At 30.4% G+C, this 19,031-nt stretch overlaps 1 protein-coding gene across 3 annotated transcripts in view; it reads left to right on the plus strand.

The window, feature by feature from the left end:
* Nucleotides 1-19,031, plus strand: part of LOC124536896 (espin) — a 102,620-nt gene that overhangs the window by 18,260 nt on the left and 65,329 nt on the right. The window contains exon 1 of one of the 3 annotated variants that reach the window (XM_047113553.1): nucleotides 151-323. The exons of 1 other annotated variant lie outside the window; for it this stretch is intronic. Coding sequence is in view for 1 of the 2 variants with exons in the window: in XM_047113552.1 (XP_046969508.1) it covers nucleotides 13,121-13,218 (98 nt within the window). In the remaining variant the exon portion in view is untranslated. Of the gene's footprint in view, nucleotides 1-150; nucleotides 324-12,912; nucleotides 13,219-19,031 lie in introns of those variants that run through there. One more of the 3 variants, XM_047113552.1, reaches the window with a different exon arrangement.

A 19,031-nucleotide genomic window follows, 5' to 3' on the forward strand; every position in this document is an offset into this window, starting at 1 on the left:
AAAGGCTAGGCGGACGGCGAGTCCATTAAAAAAACGTAAGCTCGGAATTTCTGTGTTACTAAAGACAAATATTACCGTAACACGGAGCTACGTAATGTGCCATACGTGAATGCGATAGAGACGATACCATCACGGCATTCGCCGGCCAACTGAACGCAGAGCCGCGCGCCGACGATGACCGCTTATTCAAATTTCGAATGCGAAATATATTTTTTTTTTTAAATATTTGTTTTATTTTTAAAACAATGAAACTTTTTGGTTTGAACATTCTGGTGTACTTGTGTTAGTGCTGTGAATTGTGTTTCTGGATTGCGTCTATATCAGTAAGTTTTTTAATCTATGTTTTTGCATAAAGATAACGTAAACGTATTTTTATAATAACACAGTAACATTGTTACGAAATTTTTGTTATATTTGTGAATTTTACACTTTAGTTAAAATAAAAATTTATGTATAAATATAATATTAATAAATACAATATCAATATATGAAATATGAACTGTACATAACATCGAAATAGTTTGATATAAAAACGAAAATACTCTTTTTTTATCAGAAAATTGCTAGTGTTGTATTTGTTTATTTAAAGTAGATTAAAAATAGGTACAATCAGTTTGAAATATAGATACTAACAAGAGAGTAATATTCCGGTAATACAATAAAAGATCTTGATATTTAATAAACATTGCGTACACGACTGTAGGCACTTACGTGCATGATGTTACGCTAGATTATGAAAACCGTTGGGAGCAAATGATAAAATCATTACAAATTTACAGTTTTATAAATAATGTAGCCAGCTATAAAAATTTAATAATTTTTCAACGAAATAAAAATTCACTGTATCATATAATTGAAGGATTAACAAATTAAAAATCATACACAAGCGTGATCCATAACAATTGCTAGCATCTATGAAAAAAAATTGAACGATCATTTTAGCGGGAAAACTTTATTTTTTTATTCATTTTCGTAAGACAGGCAAAAGTTGTTATTAAGAGTATTTTTTAAATAAATTTTATGTTATATAAAAATAAATAAATTAATTATATAAAATAATTAAAAAAATAAACGAATACTTAAATTATAAGTAAAGTTTATTTAAATTCGGTGTTATAATGAAAGCTAAAAAATAAACCTAAATTCTTATACGAACTGAATAAAACTCGCTTTAAATGATAGTCGAATAAATTAGTTTCTTAAGAATTAGGTTTTTCATCAAACTTTGTAGTTATGTTCGAATGATCATAAACTACTTACGATTAAGAGTAAGACAGTTTATTTTTTAATAAATTTCTATTTCCATTCTAGCTTTTTGCCTTTCTTATTTTTTTATGAATTTATTTAACTGTAAGTATTAATTATGTAAGTTATCCATCGAACTCGTAATCAAAAGCAGTAATTATGTTTTTATATTTACAATTTTACAATTTTTAGTGTTACTAAGATAAAATTAAAACCTTATTGCCTTATATATATAACCTTTCAGATGAATAAAAAATTAAAGGTATCTTCGTTCATTAATTAAAAAAAATATATTTTGTTTTATTTGCTGTTCTGTGTAATAATATAATTGTGATAACTTATATTAAAGATAATTTCAAGAAATAAGAATAAACAGCCATTTAAAAAAAATGAGATTAAAAAAAGGCCAAATTTTTTTTAGCTCAAAATAAAGTATTATTTAAAAGAAGTAAATAATAAGTATAGTATAAATATTTAATAATAAGTATCCGATACGTAAACAATTTTATTAATTACTATAAATAATTCAGAACTGATGCAATAGTGATGTATCTATGATTATGAACTGTTATGTACGTTCGTTGAAAATGCGTTACGATAGTTATTTACTTGAGTTCACAAATTAACACCTACATGCGATCGTTGTGATATATTAATGAGGTTTTATTAAAACAATTTGATGGTTCCGGCGTTATGATTAAATAACCCACTGGGAATATGGACTAACTGTTTCTTAATTTTAATATTCATTAGCAATGTTTGGCTCAAAACTATAAATATAATAATAAAAACAAACGTTAAATTTACAAATTCCAGGCGATAATAAGCAAAACATATAGTTATTAATAAATACATCTATATTTATAATAGAACACTATTTCACTTAAAAAAATTATACTTTAATTTTATATCTAAAATTTCGAAAACTTTTTACAAAAATTGATAATAATTCAAGAACTCAACTAACTCAACCATGTATTATAAAATTATGATATATTTATAAATAAATAATAGGACATAGATATATATTTTTATAGTATACGCTATAAATTTAATTATAAATAATTTTTGACAACGTTAGTGTATATTGATATAAAATAGTTAGTTAAGTTATTTTATAGATCTTGACCGCGTGGAATGGTGGCAAGAATGCTAGCAGCATTTCCCCTTTGAATCCGATCCTCTGGACTAAAAACGAACTCAGTGGAGGCAATAAGGCGAGGTGTTATACTTTTGAGGAAGCTTTTTGCACTTTTATTTTTTTTATTATTGTGATGATAATTCTGATTTAATTTTTTGGACAAATAATTCGTTTATCAATTAACCAATTCAACAATTTATTATTTAAAAACAATTTAGTGGAATAAGAGACTTCTCCTTAACACAAAATAAGGCCTTTGACCAGTAGTAAGAAAAATACTGTTACAAATGTTGCCATTTTCATTAGCATTTTTTTATTTTTACATATTTTGTTAGCAACCGGTGATCATCAACGCTAGCTAGTTTTAATCATAGCGATTTATTTCTGTGTCCGATTTAATTTCTATCTGAAATAAAAAAAAATAAAACTAGAATTTCTAAGCATTATGCCACGCCTCGTCAGACTATAAACAACTTTTTTTTATTTTCTGTACTAATATTATAAATGCGAAAGTAATCTGTCTGATATCTCTCCATGTTTATTGAACCGATTTGGATTGGAGATAGTTTGAGTCAAGAAAAAGAAGACTGACTTTTAAAATTTTTCTTCGGGTAGGATAAAATGGAGGGTATAACTAAAGTTGTATAAATTAATCGCGGCTAAATTCGAAGCTGGATGCGAGTATGCGGAGAAAGACCACAGTGGCGTGCACTTGGAGAGGCCTATGTCCAGCAGTGGACGGATACGGGCTGATGATGATGATGATGATGAAATTCGAAGACTTTTTTAAATTTATAAATAGAAACAAACAATTTTGCAACGGTCCTTGTTAAATTTATGCCTTGTTTTTGTAGCTTTAGAATTAAAAATAAATTTTTGTTATGAGATTTCGTCACACCCATTTGTTTACGTACGATTTTTTTTGTGTGCTGTATCGGGAAGATCGGGAAGTAGAGGGAAAAATTAAGAAATTATAAAAAAAATACTTTTAGAATAAAATACTTAAATCCCAGACTTGGCTTACTAATTATAATTTGCCTTTTAAATTACGAAAAACAGTTTTGCAAAATTACTTTAGAAACTCAACGTTTTTCGCTCAGTTGAGTAAGTGGTAGAGTCTGGCTTAGAATCTGGCGTATGTATTTTTTTACTCTTAATGAGATATTTATGTAAATAAGGTTTTATACGCTTTTGTTTTTTTTTTTTAATATCAACTACTAGCTTATAATGAGTATGACTGAACGATTTCTTTAGTTCTTGTATTATATTCATCAAAATAAAATTTAATATTATTGTTGCGTTGATTTGAGAAACAAAGAAAGTTAGTTTCATTTTTATTCATAACTAATTAAGAAGCAGACTTGAAATTTAAAACACTTTTTTTAAGAATAAAGTACTTGAACATACGTCATTTATAAAATCAACATTTTAATTTAATTTAGATTAAAAGTAAAGTAAAAAGTAAAGTAACAGCCTGTAAATTTCCCACTGCTGAGATAAGGCCTCCTCTTCCATTAAGGAAAGGGCTTGGAACATATTCCACCACGCTGTTCCAATGCGGGTTGGTGGAATGCACATGTGGCAGAATTTCGATGAAATTAGACACATGCAGGTTTCCTCACGATGTTTTCCTTCACCGTCGAGCATGAGATGAATTATATACACAAATTAAGCACATATATATAGTGGTGCTTGCCTGGGTTTGAACCCGCAATCATCGGTTAAGATGCACGCGTTCTAACCACTGGGCCATCTCAGCTCTATTTTATTATATATTTAATTTAGATTAAAAAGTACATTAAATTCACCCATGTCACAAAAATAGCGTACTAACTTAAAGTGTTTTAAATTGCAAAGCTTTATACTAACACCTTCGTAAAATACATTGCATATTTTCGTAACAGTTTTATGTATTATGGTTCAGTAGCTTTACCATTTATTATTATACTGATATAGATATGGATATCGATATAGATATTTGAATGGTTTTACAAGAATGTGGATTCTATTATAAGGAGAACGAGTGAGGAACTGAGTAGTACTTTTTATGATAACTCTACATTCTATACAACAAAGTCGCTTCCCGCTTGTAGGCTTGGATCTTTTATAACACGCAACAGATTTTAATGCTGTCTTCACCAATAAACAGAGTGATTTCAGAGACATTTATTATATGTAGTATATTTATAGTATTTTTTTATTTTTTTTATGGTGTAGGTTAGCGGACGAGCATATGGGCCACCTGATGGTAAGTAGTCACCATCACCCATAGACAATGACGCTGAAAGAAATATTAACTATTCCTTACATCGTCAATGTGCCACCAACCTTGGGATTAAGATGTTACGTCCCTTGTGCCTGTAGTTACACTGGCTCACTCACCTTTCAAACCGGAACACAACAATACTGAGTACTGTTATTTGGCGGTAGAATAACTGATGAATGGGTGGTACCTACCCAAACGGGCTTGCACAAAGCCCTACCACCAAGTATATTATATAGAGTTGTATATATAGTATATGCTTAAGGAATATTATAGTAGAGCAAAGACGAGCATTTAAACTTTCCAAGTAGGAAATAAGCAATAGTTTTACTTTTTACGTTTGTTCTTTAATTAAGTTGTATATGTATTTACTTATTGAACCGTGTGAAGCAGCTATGCGTGTGTGTAGCTAAGATTACATAAATAAAACAATTATAAAATACGTTTTGAAAACCGTTAAGTGAAATGAGATAATTTGAAATGTAACACGCTTAACTTATCGAGGTTTTTGATCGGCGTTTCATAGTTATTATAAATAATGCCGGTCGGTCTAAAAACAGCGTTGAACACGCTCTGATTCCCTGTTGTACGGTGGGCAAAGGAAGTCTATGAAATTTTTTTAAGTACAGTCAGAGTAAGAAAACCTTCGTTAGTTTTCAAATTAATTCCTTTATCAAGTCTTAAACTCTTAGTACCTTTTGAGTCAAAGCATCAAATCATTGCGACGCAATATGTCATTCTCGATCGGTAAAGTAGATTATTGCTCATACTGAGCACACGAAAATAGATCTTAAGGTGACGAACCTTTTCTTACCCCGACTGTACAATACGGTAAGAATCGTGGTATAGAGATGATATTGATGTCATGGCAACAAGTTAACTACCGTAATCGTATAATATTTCAATAATAATATATGTTTAAGAATAAATAATAATATTTACGAGTACGATTTTTATTTTGGAATGGTAATAGATTTGGAAATTGCAAATATATTTCAAGTAGTTATTTGTAAGTAATTATAATTCAGAAATATCAATTAAAGCCTCCTTTAAGCCCAAAGGCGGAGGAGTTCAGTCTGTGTTAACGCTCTCCGTACGCAAATATATAATAATGGTTCAATTTCGATAGTTTGACTTGATCATGAAAAATATTAACAAATAAACCGTTGCTTCAATAATATGATAAAATAGTGATAACTATACACATAGTGTTATTGTTTCAGTTTTTTTAGTTAATATTTTTTTGGTATGGCAATCTTTTTTCAAATGTCAATATAAAAATGCGTTCCATATAGTTAAACTTCAATTACATAATTTGAACTTTATTATCAGAATAAGATTAAATATACTGTATTAGTAGAGAATCCCAGTAACCTAGTTAATAGATCATTGATTATAGCAGTCTGTAACAACCCACCATTGTCTACGTTATATCTATATTTTGCTGAACATAACAAAAGACAAATTATTATAGAAATTATGATATTACCTTTCTCTTTCTTGTATTGCTTGTTTTTTTTTAAAACAAGCTATGACCGCTTTTTAGGGTTCAATACTAAAAGAAACCCTATTAGGAAAGCTTCGCTATCCGTCTGTCTGTTACGAGGCTGTATCTCATGAACCGTCATAGACACTTGAAATGATCACGGATTAAATATTTAATATTGTTTCTGCTATAACAGCAAATACAAAGACAGAATAAAATAAATATTTTAGGGGTTTCCATAAAACGAACGTGATTTTTCGGCGTTTTTATAACATAAATATAATATACGATTTTCCTTAACAATAATATTATTGCAAATAAATATATTTATTTATTTATTTATTTATTAGGTTTGCTAGCAGTTGTTACATTTTAATGATACAATTTATTAATTTACATACTAATTACTTTCTAAATGTACAACTATATTAAAGCAAACACGACATGTACGATTAATATATACATCCTGTTTAAGTGGTTCTAATTTGATAAAAATGTAAAAAATGATCACATGGTAGGAAAAATTAAAATTATTACAATTACAACTATTAAAATAAAGTTAAAACGATTTTTTACAATTTAAAATTTAAAATAAATTGGTTATTTAGTTTTCGTGTGAACTGGTGTATCCTCGTTATTGCCTTTTGATACGATATAGAATAAATAACCTATCAAATATGGTCATAGAGGAATAATTTCGTATTTTGAAGAACTGACTAGAAACTTAGTCGGTAACTTGGTGTAGGGCTGAATAAATGTTCGTCTGGTTCACTGGTTCGTTCTAACGTCAAACAACAACACTTAGTAGTATCATATTCTGGTTTAAAAGGTGAGTGAGCCAGTAATTATATCGGCCAAACTTTTACAGCCAATGTTTTTGGGCGTAGGTGACTAACCATTCGGTTCATTTGTTCACTTACAAAATATATTAAATATAAAAAAGAATTAAAACAAAATTATCAAAAAATATATGATGCTAGATGTAATAAGTCATAAGTAACACGAACGGAGTCAAGATGTGTACGTATAACGAGGGTTTGAAGTGCATTTACAAAACAATACAACATTCTTAACACGTGCGGTATTGAACGCAATGATCGGTGCAAATTGCTCAATCAATAACCGTATTCCATCAGCTCGCTGTGAGCATCTAGGTTATAACCGACATAGTAGAATGAAATATATCATATTATATACGAATCAATTCTATATATTTCATTGATATTTACAAATAGTTTTGGATATTGAAGCGTTACCACTGGATCGAAATGTGATGTAGTGCAACCAGCATGAAAATTAGTAGTTATTTTTTTACAAAATATATATTTATATGTATAGATTTTCTGTACCTGGGAGGATCCTGGACCGATTTCGATTTTTAAATTTATGTTGTGTGTCTTAGAGCCTCTGAAGATAGGACTTGTTAGGTGGAGCTTGGTTGGAAAGCTAATAAAATTTTGATTTTAACTGGATGAAGTCGAAAGGGCAGCTTGTTCTGTATAAGTTATTTACTAGTGACCTGAGATGGCCCAGTGGTTTGAACGCGTGCATCTTAACCGATGGTTTCGGGTTCAAACAGTTCAGGTGAGCACCACTATATATATATATGTGCTTAATTTGTGTTTATAATTCGTCTCGTACTCGGCGGTGAAGGAAAACGTCGTGAGGAAACCGAAATTCTGGCACACGTGCATTCCACCAACCCGCATTGGAACAGGGTTTGGAACATGGAATATGTTCCTCCTTAATAGGAGAGGAGGCCTTAGCCCAGCAGTAGGAAATTTACAGGCTATTACTTTACTTACTAGTACTTTAAAATAAAAAAATAATAAAAACAATTGTTTATTGATTCTCAAATTTCTGTTACAATCATAAGGCAGAGACCTTCTTTTAAGTTTAAAACCTGTGTCAGAAGGACTCGCTCTTCCCATAAACATACAATATTAATTATAAAAATTCAAATTAATAAGATAACAATAAAATAAAATAGAAAAAAGAACATGCAAAAAATGCGGAGTGAAAGTGTGTGTGCGTGCGTGCGTGCGTGCGTGCGTGCGTGCGTGCGTGCGTGTGTGTGTGTGTGTGCGTGTGTGTCTGTCAGTATGTCTACTTTTCTAGCATCAAAAGAGCTTCTGTCTGATCATATGTTAAATTTAGTAACCATGAAAAAAGTTTGTTTTTACAATGGATAAATATCTAAAATATTGTTAATCCTGTTATATATAACACTTGATTTTTTATTAAATTGATTGGAAGCAAACACAGTTTTAGTTACAACAGTGGGGACAATAAAGCGGGTTTTTCTTTTATAAGTATATTTTGGATCGACATGTAGTTTTTTATGACGTTTAAGAATGGCATGGAGAATATATAATTGCCTTACTGTTAAAACGTTACTAATTTTATATAAAGGGTTTGTGGGGTATCTATAAGACTTAAAGTGCATTACCTTTAATAGATAGCGCTGAGCTCTTTCTGCTTCCAAGAATGTAGTTTTAGCTGCACCTCCCCAAACTGATATACAATACGTGATAACAGATTGGGCCAAAGCCACATAGATTCTATGAAGTAAGTCAGTTGGAGCAACACATCTTAGTTGTTTGAAGATCCAGGTTAATTTTCTAACTCTGTTAGCAACTAATTGTATATAAGGATACCAGGATAACTTCTGGTCGATAATGACGCCCAGATATTTAGCAGAGTATACTTTCTCAATGGTAGGGCAATAGCAGCGCTCACTAGTTGTGTCACCACATTTGTGTAAAATAATTCTAAAGTCGTTTTTAGGTTGGGAGCTATTTTTTATTGTAAAACACATAAAATTCGTTTTTCTAGAATTGAGAGTTAGTAGGTTCAAGTTAAGCCAGGTAGCGATTTTAGTCAGTCCTTCTTCGGTAAAACTTTTAAAACTAAAATGAGAGAGCACCTATTCAAATCATGCATTGTTGTCTGAAGAGGCTTTACTAATGAGATTGTTTTAATAGTAAATTGAGGCGAGCTATTTTTCAATTACGGTTCTACACTACCAAAATATTACGAGTTTTTAACAATCCGACATATTCAGCTGCATCTAGAATAGTTGTAAGATCAAGTTTATATATTCCCAAAGTAATGACGTAGCGTGAAGCTCGCAGCTCAGTTTTAGAAAGTATCATTTATTTATTAGTATAATCATTAATTTTTATTACTTTTAATCGTTATCTCCTACATTCAATAACATTTTTTAGGTCAGTCTATTTTATATCATTCTACTATTATTGTTGTATTAATTTTATAATCATTATTATAATTATATATTTATAGATTATTTTATTGGAGTAAATATAAGTTGATTTCTTCGCAGGATATATTTAAATGTAATTGTAGTTTATAGAGATAAATTGTAAATAGAGTTGTGAGAAAGAGTTACTGCTGAGTTTCTTGCCGGTTGTTCTCGTTAGAATCTACTTTCTGAACCGGTGGTAGCTTTACTTGAATAAAGAATGTTTTTGATTATGATTTCATTTCCAAACCAAACTCTCAGCACAGTTTTAGTATGTCTTTGTGTATTTCCAGTATAAATAGTGTGACAATCTAGGAAATGTGAATCTGTTTAAATAATAATTATTAAAACGCTTATTATATTTCAATCAACGAGATTGGTGAATTAATAATGGGATATAGTTCGTGCAGCTGTTTGTCTTACATATCGTGAAACCATTCCGTTTACCGCTTTACCTATCAGACCATACGTGAGAATATTCTAGCACTTGTGTTTGTATATACGTCTTTACAGAAATAAAAGCCCTGTGTGGTTTGATAGTTTATATCAAGAATAGATGGTATGACCGAATTCATCATCATTACAATGTTTTTAGAGAAGACTGCAGGCTACTTTTCGTATCATATTCGTTTACCATCCTTCATTTATAGTACGACACAACTTAGGTGTAGCATCGGCAAATTCAATAAAACCGATAACTGCCGATTTATACAACCAATAGAAATAGCTCCCTATCGCGCCATTCGACGCTATTCATCGCTATATATATAGATTCTCGCGTCAGTTCGACCCGAGTGAGCAAGTGCATGTATCAATTAATAAAAAAAGAGTAACTACTGAGTTTCTTGCCGGTTTTTCTCGGTAGAATGTACTTTCCGAACCGGTGGTAGCTTCACTTAATTGTTAAATGATGAATCAAAAATGCTTGTAAAAGCTCAAGTAGGCTTTTACAATATAAATTTTATTTTGATTTTGAAATTGACGAATATATAAGGTCAAAACACATTACAATTTATTAAGTTTGTGTAAATATTATATTCACCTAAGAAATAAGAACAACAACAACAGCCTGTAAATTCCCACTGCTGGGCTAAAGGCCTCCTCTCCCTTAGAGGAGAAGGTTTGGAACATATTCCACCACACTGTCACCTAAGAAATAAATACTGATAATTTGGGAGAGCGTACTTAATTCGGATGTGATCGGTTTTACGAATTTTGCCGATGCTACATCTAAATTGTTTCGTACTCTAACTTTATATTGATTGATTAATTATAAACAACAGCGCCATCGAGGATTATGTTCAGTAAGCAACTGTTTTAAGTCTTACATATTGCTCGTTATAATAGAGCGTGACGACGAATTGTTGATTGTTAACGTTAGATGGTAGCGCTGCGCATGCGCAAAATGGGTGCACTATTACCTATTTTAATTTTGAAATAATGATTAATCTATGTATGTATAATATATATATATATAGGAAGCAAAATACCATTCACTGATTGCGTCTGATTTTTAGAAATTTTACGAAAATCCACCCCCTAAGGAAGTAGGAAGGTTTTATTTAATAAATTTATCGTAAGTAATGTTGCAAGTCCAGTTGGTATATCTATATAAAACTAAGTTAAATGCTATGGCATATTAAAAAAAAAATCTACCGTAAATATTAAAATGAAATGAATATATAAAAATTAAATGGATATAAATAAATCCGAGAGTCAAGATAGATACAATACAAGGACTATAGACAAAGATTGTAGCTTTAAAACCATCATATCGAAATCATTGTAAGGAATCAAACATGTGTATCAATCGTAGTGATATAGCGAGGTGTTTTATAATCTAAGCCATTTATTTAATGCGGAAAAGATTCCCAGCAAGAGTTATATACGAGCTGTGCTAGTAAATAAATTGAAGTTAGCTAGCGAATTTAGATAAGTCGAACTCTCAAGATTTTATCAAAATTATATGTTATTCTAGAACTCTGTGCAAGTGAAAGTGTCATCAGTCATATTAAAACGAGTTTCCTGTTTTTAATATAACTTAATAAAGTATAATATACACCTGTCATATTGATAAATGTATGTTAGTATGTTCATATTTTAATTTCCCAATATAATAAAGATATTATATCTGTAGCTCGCCTTGGGTGTATCTTTACTTTCAATTTGGATTTTTTTTTATTTTAGTTTATTTTTTTTTGTTTAAAGATGTGTCTTGATGTTTTATTCCATTTTTGAAATTATGTTTCATCGATAATTACTTGTATTTTAAGATATATTCAATACTTAAATAATCTTCAATTTTATTGGTAATGGGGGTCAGGTAAGGTATAATATGTATAGTACGGACTATCACTGATGATCGTACACTATTCGCTCTTCCCGTCTTAGTACCACGCGTCAGAATTTCTTGCCATTCAGCAATACTTAGATTTTATGGGCAGTGGTGATCGCTTACCACCAGGTGGTAGGGAGCTTTCAAATCTTGCTATTTCTTTTAACTGCTATACATGAGAATGAGTTGACAATATTTGTAGATCTGTCAAATAGTTTAGAATTACCTCCATTGCTTAAAGGTTTTTAAGTAATAGTATTTCTTTATGTTCATTAATTCCTTAATTTTATTTTAGAAATAAATATGATCAATGTAATGAAAGTATTACAACTGTCTCCATATATGTCTAAAAGAACTTGAAATTAGTCAACCCAATTAATTAGAAAACGTAAGGAATTAATTAATAAAAATTAACTCGTCTGACGTTTGATAACCAAAGATAATTGGTATGTTATTAGTTTCAATTACGAAAGCAAAATATTTTATATTGAAACGAAAGTGTATGTATGCTCATTCCGTGAATAGTAACCAAAAACTGATGCACGACTGAGCACACAGAGCAAGTGAAATATAGAGACATCATTGCGTCGATTATTTTGACAGCTGTCATTTATAATCTGTTACAACAATAGGTATTTTCCGTTCTCATCTTTGCCATAAATAAGTATACAAATCAAAATAATAACTATGTTTTTTTATTTTAGTACTATTAGTATGTCCAAAATGAATCACAATGCTTTCTGAAAGAAAACTGTACCATCCTAATTGTTATCAGTGGAGATAAAAGAAAGGTGTTATCTATTGTAATAATGCTTTTGCATGTCACTTCAATAATATTCGATTTAATATGATACTAACAAAATATTGTAGTCTTAATTAATTATGCGCTGGTACTTTTTTTGATATTACATAAAATTAAAGGAAAACTTTCTTACTTAAAAGATTTTTGTTTTGTAGACTGTTTTTGTAGTAACTGTCTTCTTTGTACGTTACAATGAAATCGAAGGTTAACGTAATAACCTTTTAATATATTAGTAGATGTAACTTCCTATGAGTGTGAAAAAGTACGTTTGAATTATGTTTATTTAAGCAAATCTCTGTTTACGCACCCATTACACTGTTTTCTAGCGATAGTAGCGCCGCCATATTTATCGAATACATTACATAGAACCGAACAAAGCACTCAAGCGCACGTCATCTATACTTATGTACATCTGCTTTCACATACGCGCGAGACAATACTATTTTTGCATTTAGTTCACAATATTCATAGGTTACACAACGAAATTTTAAAAATAGTAATGTTAATTTGATTTTTGTGTTTTATCTGTACGTAAATACTCTGTGATCGTTGAACCTTAAGGTCGTGATATTTTGACATTGTTGTTATGTGGTATATAATAGTGACGTTGTTTTTAATATGGCTGTTGGACAACTTCCGCCGGAAAGAGATGACCGACTCGTTCTCGCATCACTGTGTACAAATGTTTGTATCGTTTATAAGGTTTAAATAGTTTTTGTTTTGTTAATAACTTAAAGAGTACAGTGACCGTATAAAGTTTGACAGTAAGTACGATTTTAATGAAAAAAAAAAACGTATTTTATAAAACGTTCGGTTTATTTCTGCTTGACGTGTATATTCAAAAAAATTAATGATTAACTTTCTATTATTACCCCTGAACGTAACGTAATAACATTATTGATTTTATAACAGTATACTTTATGCTATATTGCTTGTATACTGTATGATATATTGTAACAGATATATCTTATCTTGAATGTTAATCTAGTTTAACTATTTTATTCCGAGTTCCAATTTATATTTTTGATATTCCTTTTCCTAGCTTGATAAGAGATCTAGAATTGATCATACCATCTGTCAATGTGTCTTCGTATACCATCCATATTCAAGCAATCATTATGACATTGATCATAGTGAGAGTTATTTGTTGAGAAAAAACTTGGTTTTCTATAACTAAAACAGCAAAGTTATTAGGAGTAACTGATGTAGTAGTTTTCTCTCTACATTAAAGTACAAGGTATCAGAATCAAAAGGCTTTATAAATTGCTAGGCAATCCGTAAAACAATACGATATTAATACGGTGTGTGGTGTTTGTATGTTAATTGTTAATGTGTCAAAATCTAGATTAGTTTTTACAAATCGAACTGCCTCGTAAATCCTCATGTCTCAGTCTCTCAATCCTAAAATATAGGATTTTTCAAAATTATGGGCAGCCTACAGTTTGAGTAATGAAGTGGTTAGAACGCGTGCACCGATGATTTCGGGTTCAAATCCTGGCAAGCACCGCTATATATATGTGCTTAATTTGTGTTTATAATTAATCTCATGCTCGACGGTGAAGGAAAACATCGTGAGGAAACCAGCATGTGTCTATTATTTATTATGAAATTCTGCCACATGTGGCATTTCACCAACCACCCACCTACCCGCATTGGAACAGCGTGGTGGAATATGTTCCAAACCCTTTCCAGAAGAAGACTTATCCCAGCAGTGGGAAATTTACAGGCTGTTACTATACTTTTCTTTTTTTTTAGAGTCACTATTCACATTGCCTAACATGCGTCGAAATGCACATAAAGCTTTTTTATGTCTGTGATCTTTCTTGTCTCTGATTTTCCGGTTAATGGGAGGAAGAAGAAATTGAAGAAATGTATATAATATATATCCAGTGCAGTTAGGTAATTTCCACTAATATATCTGAAGCCAGGGGTGATTTCTTAAACAATATATTTATTGTTCTTTTATTGAGGTCTTAACACTCAGCATGTTCTTCGAATTACCATTTGGTCAAGTTTCATTATGTTTTTAGAACAGTATTTTTGTTTAGTGCTAACTGACTCATTATCTTATAACTTGACAAAAACGTACAATATTTTTTATAAACATTTTTCAATTGAAAAAAAATACAATATATTTTAATCTAGTATACCAAACCAAAATACATTTTGTCGTTGGAATCATTGGTATTTACAAGACCGCCTTTTTTTGTTAAATCTCCAGACATCTAAAAAAACGATATCAATGATAATGATAATTAAAATTTCACTTTACAAAGACGTCGCGTTATTAGATCATGAGATTATTGTTTTTGTCCATATGTTCGTTTTATAATTGATTGTCTCGTGTGATTCTTGGAAGATTGACTAACCGTGACTTACTGTGCTCTGCTCGAGTGGAGATGGGTTATTTGAATAAACATAATTTGGACGAAATTATTTCAATAATACGTTTTGATGTTCGTAGTTCAAAATTATTTTATTATTATTATTACGTCATTTTGAATGAATTCATCCACGGTGGCATAAGGGACACCAATCTCAACTAAGCAGGGTATATTATAGTGCAAAAGTGTTTGGGTAAATACAGATGTACTACCTATTGCTTCTCTCTCATAATTCGACGAAACGGCAAATCCAACACCGGAAAGACTTCAAGCGCATGACCAACTGCTTTACCAGCTTTCCTAAGCACGGTTTTTATCACTTCCAATTACTAGATTTCAGGCTGTTAGTGAGCATTTTCTGATAGAAAAACTTAATAAATTTTCGTCTGACCGACTTGGGATGTCAACCCAGAACCTCGGGATCTCATACAAGACCAAGCCTAGCATTATATCGTATTGGAAGTTCCCGTGTCAGAAAATGAGAATGAGAATTGATAGTAATTATTATTTTTTTAACTTAGGAAAACTTTTTAAAATAAGTTTGTTAATCCATTGCCTATATATATATTGGTTAATATGACGCTAATCATACGTACTTTATTATATGTCTTGTGGCTACCATTTAAATATATATCTTGCATATAACATTCAATGTTGTTTAGCGGAAGAATAAATTAACAAGTGGGTGGTACCCACCCAGACGGGTCTGGAGAAAGCTCAACTACAAATCACAAACATGAAAACTGGTTTTGTTAATAAAGAATTTAGAAAAAAAACTATTTTTCTATATTCTGTTTAAAATTATAAGCAAGTTATACGAGGCATATATTAAGCTAATAAGACAATAAGGTGATATATGTATGTGAGTGAACATGAGGTGGGAAAATATTACTACAGAGTCTTGATATAGCGCGTCAAGTGTAAGTTGGCGTGTGGCAAAAACATGTACTAATTTTTTTTGTTCATTTATATCTTATTTGTTTTATTTACCCTTATTAAGAAAACTTACCCTAAATCTATTAAAAATGATACGTAGAGAATTATTTTCTAGGGATATATTGGTAAATAAACAAAAAAGTGGCAAGACAAAGGGTGTAGCAGGTGCTGCCACAGGAACGCCAACTTATACTTGACAGTCTGTAGTAAATCTCATTATCGAAAAGACTTAAGTCATGCGTATATATCAACTCGAATGTGACGTTTGTCTATTAGTAAATGCAGTTAAAAAAAGTAATACATTAAATTAATAACTTAAAAAAAGTTTAGTAAAACTAAAATAATTCATAAATCTCATTATTAATAAAATAATACTTTTTACAAAATAACGCCTGATTTTAGGTTGGTGTTCCATCACACAATGTTTATATTCAATCTGTTTATTTGAAAAGTATGCAAGTTTCTTATCATTTCTTCTTACTAGAGGTTGGTTTTCGAAACGGTAGTGTTTAAATATTGATGATTGAAAAACGCATCATTATAAGTTAACTCGAATAAAATACATTATTTTGATTTGATTCGATGGAACTAGATCATATTTATATAAGTAAATTAGTATCTACTTATAGTAGTCCTTTCTTGGACTTCAAATTTACTGCATACCAAATTTCATCAAATTCGCTTCAGTGGTTTGATCGTGAAAAACGGCGGACAGAAAGACAGTCATAGTTACTTTCACAACTATTAATATAGAAATTCAAATCAAAAGCAAAATAAACTTTATTCAAGTAGGCTTTTACAAGCACTTTTGAATCGTCATTTTACAAATAAGTGAAGCTACTACCGGTTCGGAAAGTATATTCTACTGAGAAAAAAAAACAGACGAATTGATAACCTCCTCCTTTTTGAAGTCGGTTGAAAACCGGCAAGAAACTCAGTAGTTACTTTTTTTCAACATTTAAAAAATGTAAAGTCCAATTAGTCAAATACAATTATTTAAATTAATATATCCTGCTTTTTATCATCTAGAAATATAGATTGTAATTTCCATTTACATTACGTGTTAAACATTTAGAAGTGCAGATATTAAGCAATGTTACAATAGTATTGTATGTTGTAGGATCATTCATTATACGATTTCGCAAATGAGTTTTGGAGCGGAAAGTTAAGTTAATTTAGGTTCATCACATAAATCGTTTTGAATTTAATGTATAATAAATATATGAACTTAACTTATTTCTACAATTCATACATAGTCTTTATGTATGATATGCACAATATATTTAATCAAATGTGGAAGAATATACAAATGAAATTGTATTTTGCTAATTCTAAGCCCATCTTCATCCAGTGTGCAAAGGGAATGCAAAAAATCAAGGCGGCGCTCGTTGATCTTGCATCATTGGAATTGGCTAATTGAAATTTATATTGGGGGTCGGGAGAACGACAATATATTTTTCCCTTAAAACGGATCTGGTTTTACGGAATTGGAAACACTTTTAAATTACGATTATATTTTCTTGATCCTGGTCGCTTCGATCAATGTTAACGGAGAGTGGAACTGTTCATGACATAATACACAAGGACACACAACAGTATATATAACTATCGCCTTTATCTGATTTCGAGGCATGAGAGTATGTAAGGAACAACTTGAAGATGTCTAAGCTCTAGGCAAGGGTTTCCTCTTTTTGAAGATGGTATGGAGTTTATAGATGATAAAAAAGCATGGAGTTAATACCTCAGTGAGCTGACTTATTTACCTTTTAAAAATGATATCCCTCGATAATGAAATCCCAAGACGTCAGCCTCATGAATATTTTTTGTAACAGGATGAATCAGGTATTATTTGTTTTGTTTTATTATATAATTTAGAGGCGCTATAAATCAAATAATGAATGAACTAAATCGATTTGCATTCATCTGAATTTTAATCGTTTTCAATATCTATAATCAAGTCATAATATGTTCTGCATTGTATAAAAATTGATTTAATACTTTGCTGATCAATAGTCATTTGGAATTAATTATTTAAATAATAAATATAATTCAAATATTTTGAGCAACATTTTTTTTAAATACACTAAGAATACTTAAATAAAAATCAAAATTACAATGTACTTTATTCATGTAGGCTTTTTACAGAACTTTAGGATTTTAATTATACAGAACTGTGTTAAATGTAGAGCCATCTTCTATCAAGAAGAACTAGCAAAAAACACTTACTTTAGCAGTTACTTATTTCCAGCATCAGACATACGAAGTTACGTCAGTTAAATACAATTCATATAATATATCCTGTATGAAAGTCAAATATTAATCCACGCCTTTTTATCGTCTAATATTAATTACTTAAATTCATGCATTAAAATTGAAATAGTTAAAAAAGTCGAATCGAAACAGCTTATGTTATGTTTAAAAGTTTGTTATGCAACTTGTAATTATTGTTTTTTGTCACGGAGGTAAAAATTAAAAAACAAATTAATTACTTCCCAGAAGATGCTCATCAATTCCTCGATAGATGGCCATCGGGCGTGCGAACTACCACTCAGCTTTACCTGCCGTACTGAAACGGGTACTGGTTATACAACCAATTTTAGAGTTACATAGACAAATACTAAATCCGTATTTGTCCTGTTTTTCTGGTAGCTTCATAATTTCCTCTGGTTATAATTAATGTTGATTACATTTTGCATATCAGTATCAATGATACTGATAGATGTTACAATAATGCAAGACATCTCTTTATATGTATTTATAATTCAAAATAAGGAATATTTTTCCAAAATATATGTTGTATGAACGTTTTAAATAGCAATTTTTTTTACTATAAAACTTAATATTTATGTTTTTGGCCTAGATATAACAGGTTATTATAACATTTTAAACTGGTAGCTAGGAGATGTAATAATGCATAAATGTGAGTAACAAAATGCACAAGACACATTTAGTTACATTGCACAGACACAGGTTATCTAACGTATACGAATGTTCGGGTACAAACCCAACCATACCGTGTAAAACAAGGGGCTGTAACACTCTCTAACCCCTTGTCATTGACACTATGCTTTCAAAAAACTTATGTTGCAGAATTACAAACACCAAATTTTAATATCAAGGGCAGTTGGCGTTTATTAAATACATTTTAGAAAAAAAGACTAGTTAAATACATTTTAG

This window comes from Vanessa cardui, chromosome 17, assembly GCF_905220365.1.
Source record: "Vanessa cardui chromosome 17, ilVanCard2.1, whole genome shotgun sequence".
NCBI classification, from domain to species: domain Eukaryota; kingdom Metazoa; phylum Arthropoda; class Insecta; order Lepidoptera; family Nymphalidae; genus Vanessa; species Vanessa cardui.